The sequence below is a fragment of the Bubalus bubalis genome, chromosome 3, assembly GCF_019923935.1.
Source record: "Bubalus bubalis isolate 160015118507 breed Murrah chromosome 3, NDDB_SH_1, whole genome shotgun sequence".
Classification (NCBI taxonomy): Eukaryota; Metazoa; Chordata; class Mammalia; order Artiodactyla; family Bovidae; genus Bubalus; species Bubalus bubalis.
Genome location: NC_059159.1, coordinates 81,146,318 through 81,149,645, shown reverse-complemented (window position 1 = coordinate 81,149,645; position 3,328 = coordinate 81,146,318). Strand labels below are relative to the sequence as shown.

At 50.4% G+C, this 3,328-nt stretch overlaps 1 protein-coding gene across 1 annotated transcript; it reads right to left on the bottom strand.

The window, feature by feature from the left end:
* Positions 1-276: 276 nt before the first annotated feature.
* Positions 277-1,727, bottom strand: TUSC1 (tumor suppressor candidate 1). Its single transcript, XM_025279140.3, has one exon. It carries the CDS (start codon positions 1,589-1,591, stop codon positions 971-973), a length of 621 nt encoding a protein of 206 aa, XP_025134925.2. The 5' UTR covers positions 1,592-1,727; the 3' UTR covers positions 277-970.
* Between the last annotated feature and the right edge of the window lie 1,601 nt (positions 1,728-3,328).

Genomic DNA, 3,328 nt, shown 5'->3' with positions numbered 1-3,328 from the left:
GGGGCTTTTGATGAACATATAATTCATTATTTCTTAAAAAATTTTAAACATTAGCAGTATTAGACAAAATAGCTGTGTTCTATATTCTGTCAAGTCTAAAATGTGCACAAATTACAAAATGTTTAGATTATCTAATTTTTTTGATTATTTTAAAAGATCATTGTTACATAAAGTGAAAAGAGAATGATAGCTTACAAAGGATAATCAAGTTCAGATATTAAGGAAACGTATAAACACTTAACACACTTTAAATAACAGTCATGGGATAGCTTTAGGTTAGTTTCCGTGCACCAGATTTATTTATCAATTCGAAGGATTACTTATAGGAAGATAGTTTAAAATTTCCCAAGGCAGGGGGATGATGGGGGAGTGGGATTAACAAATCAGTATATATTAGATGCATAAGGACTAGAACCAGGGCAGACATGAGTTTCTAAATTATAAACATCACTTTGTGCATTAAACGGTGATATTTCACAGGATACCAAAGTAACACCGACTTATAAAAACAAACCAAACACTTAAAATGTTGGCCACATGAGAGAGACTAGCTGGAGGCTTTAGGAGACGATGAAAAACAAACCCAGCCAAATCAAAATGTACTATCATCCCTGGAAGAACCAAAACAGAGGAAAAAATACCACAGGTCCTTACAACACCCATAAAAGTTCAGGCATTAGGAAGGGTCGACTGCCACTCACTTCACGCTGTTTTAAAGCCCGCCCCTCCGGAACTAGGTCTCCACTGAACTAGCAGGCGCCAGAGACATGTGCTCTGTACATGGCAGGACTCAGCCCCACGCCCTCCCCAACCTCTCCACAACCTCTGCGGGTAGAAAGCTCGCCCCGGGGAAGTGTCAGGGCCAGGCCGGAGGCGGGAGCGCGCGGCTCACGCGTGCGCCAGGTGGGGGCAGCACTGAACGGAGGAGGAGCCTGCACGAGGCTCCGCCTCTGCAGGCTGCGGCCTCGGGCTATGGCCAGGGCTCGGATGGCTCTGGCTCTGGGACTTGGAGGCCTGAATTTGGGCTGCCCGGAGAGGGCTCCTCCTTGTCCCCACGCGGTCGCGGCCCCCTCTGTTCGAGGTGCAGCTGCAGCAAGGCCCGGCGGTACATGGCTTCCAGCTTCTCGAGCCGGGCTCTAAGGGCCCTGGGGCTCCCCGGGTCGTCCTCGGGGCCGCCGCCCCTCGCCCTCCGGTTCATGCTGGCCTCCTCCGGGACCGGGGTCGCCCTCGCCGAGTCCGCGGACGCCCCGTCGCTGCCCTCGCCAGGGAACCGCAAGGCCTGACGAAAGAGGCTGCGGTTCTCGCGCTTCAGCCGCCGGTTCTCGAGCCTCAGCCGGGCGTTCTCCTCGCGCAGCCTCGCGTTCTGCCGGTCCCGCTCGTCCCGCGCGCAGATGGCCTCCAGATGGCTCGCCGCCAAGTCGGCGAACCGCTCCTCCAGCTGCTGTCGGGCGCCGCCCGCACGGCCTCGCCAGCCCACGCTGCCGCCACCCCCACGAACGCGGCCTGGGCGGCCTTGCCCGCGGCTGTCCCCGCCGCCTTCCCCGCCGCCACAGCTCCCGCGCCTAGTGGCGCCACCACGCATGCGCCACATCGGTCCCGTCCCAGCCGCGCTGCCAGCGCCGTGGGCCGAGGGGCCGCGCTCTCAGGCGCCAGCGAGTTCGGGGCCCGGCGGGGCGGCCAGGGCAGCTGCGGAGGAGGAAAGGAGGTGGCGGGCGGCGGCTGCTGGCTTGAGGCCAGAGGAGGCCGGGAGTTTGCCCGGTCTGAGGCGTGTCTAGTCTTCTCGGGTGGAGCTGCCCCCTGGGCCTGGGATCTCCAGGCCGGCTCACACACAATGCCCCCGGGGAGCGCTCTGCTGCTCAGCCCTTTTCAGCTGCGCGCGAGGTGGGGAAAACTGTATCCCAGGCTCTGCCAGGGCACTTCGCGAGGCCCGGGGCACTGAAGGAACCCGCCTGCCTCACCCGGTCCCTAGCCCAGCCACCAGTTACCTTGCCTTTTACAGGGCAATCTCAAAGCAAATAATAATACAGTGAGAAGTTACGGAATAGCTTTATGGGGCAGGTTGAAAAGCTTAACGGGTTCATTTAGAACACAACGGTTTAAACCACCTCTAAGCTTAATAAAACATTAAGCTTAGAGGCAACAGAAGAGCTGAGCACTTGTCACTTGAGGCCTCCCTCAAGCAGGAACGGGTAGCTCTCAGAAGAATATAGGCAATTCCCAGTTTGTGAACAGCCAGCGTTTCACTCGACAAACTGCAGTTTTATAGAAACGAAATTGTAATTAGATTTGCTCAGGCCAAAACCTATGAAATTCAAAATGAGTCCAACTCATTCAGGAAAATTGAAATACTCAGTAAATTTCAAATGTTCAGGGTGGATACAACTCATTGAATGATGGCATTCTTTGCTTCTAAGGGAATCAACTTACACAGTAACTGGACAAATGCAAAGTAAATTAAGGATAAGATAAGAATGCCAGAATCTCACGGGCCAGACTGGTGGTAGCAAGATTCTACACTTTAACAGGTCCCAGGTAATTCTTAGGTTAACTGAAGTCTTCAAGCCACAAGTAAATGAACTAGAAAAGCATTTGAGAAACCTAGTTCACAGTTGGGGTTTTCACTGAAAAATACAAAGAAAGGTAGCTAGAGGAAAAGATAGGATTATACAATTTTTATCCTAAAATACTACAAACACAATCTCTCAATCGTCATTTCATAAAATCAAAAAAGTAGGAAAGAATAACAAGAATTTTAAGAAATAGAAATTAAATTTTATGAAAGAAAGGCGATATTCTTAATTTCCGTTGAAAATTGATGACAAAAACTTTGTTGCAGACATACATCAGCTACTCTATGGATTATTGAACTATATAACTATATATATATATATATATATATTTTTTTTTTTTTTCAGTGAAAACCCCAACTGTGAACTAGGTTTCTCAAATACTTTTCTAGTTCATTTACTTGTGGCTTGAAGACTTCAGTTAACCTATATATATATATCCCCCCCCCTCCATAGAGTGTATAGTTCAGTTCAGTCGCTCAGTCGTGTCCGACTCTTTGCGACCCCATGAATCGCAGCACGCCAGGCCTCCCTGTCCATCACCAACTCCCAGAGTTCACTCAGACTCATGTCCATCTATCAGTAACGCCATCCAGCCATCTCATCCTCTGTCGTCCCCTTCTCCTCCTGCCCCCAATCCCTCCCAGCATCAGAGTCTTTTCCAATGAGTCAGCTCTTCGCATGAGGTGGCCAAAGTACAGAGTGCAGGAAAAAATGCTGGTGTGCAAGGAAAGATGATTAGTTCTCAGTTTTAGACAGGA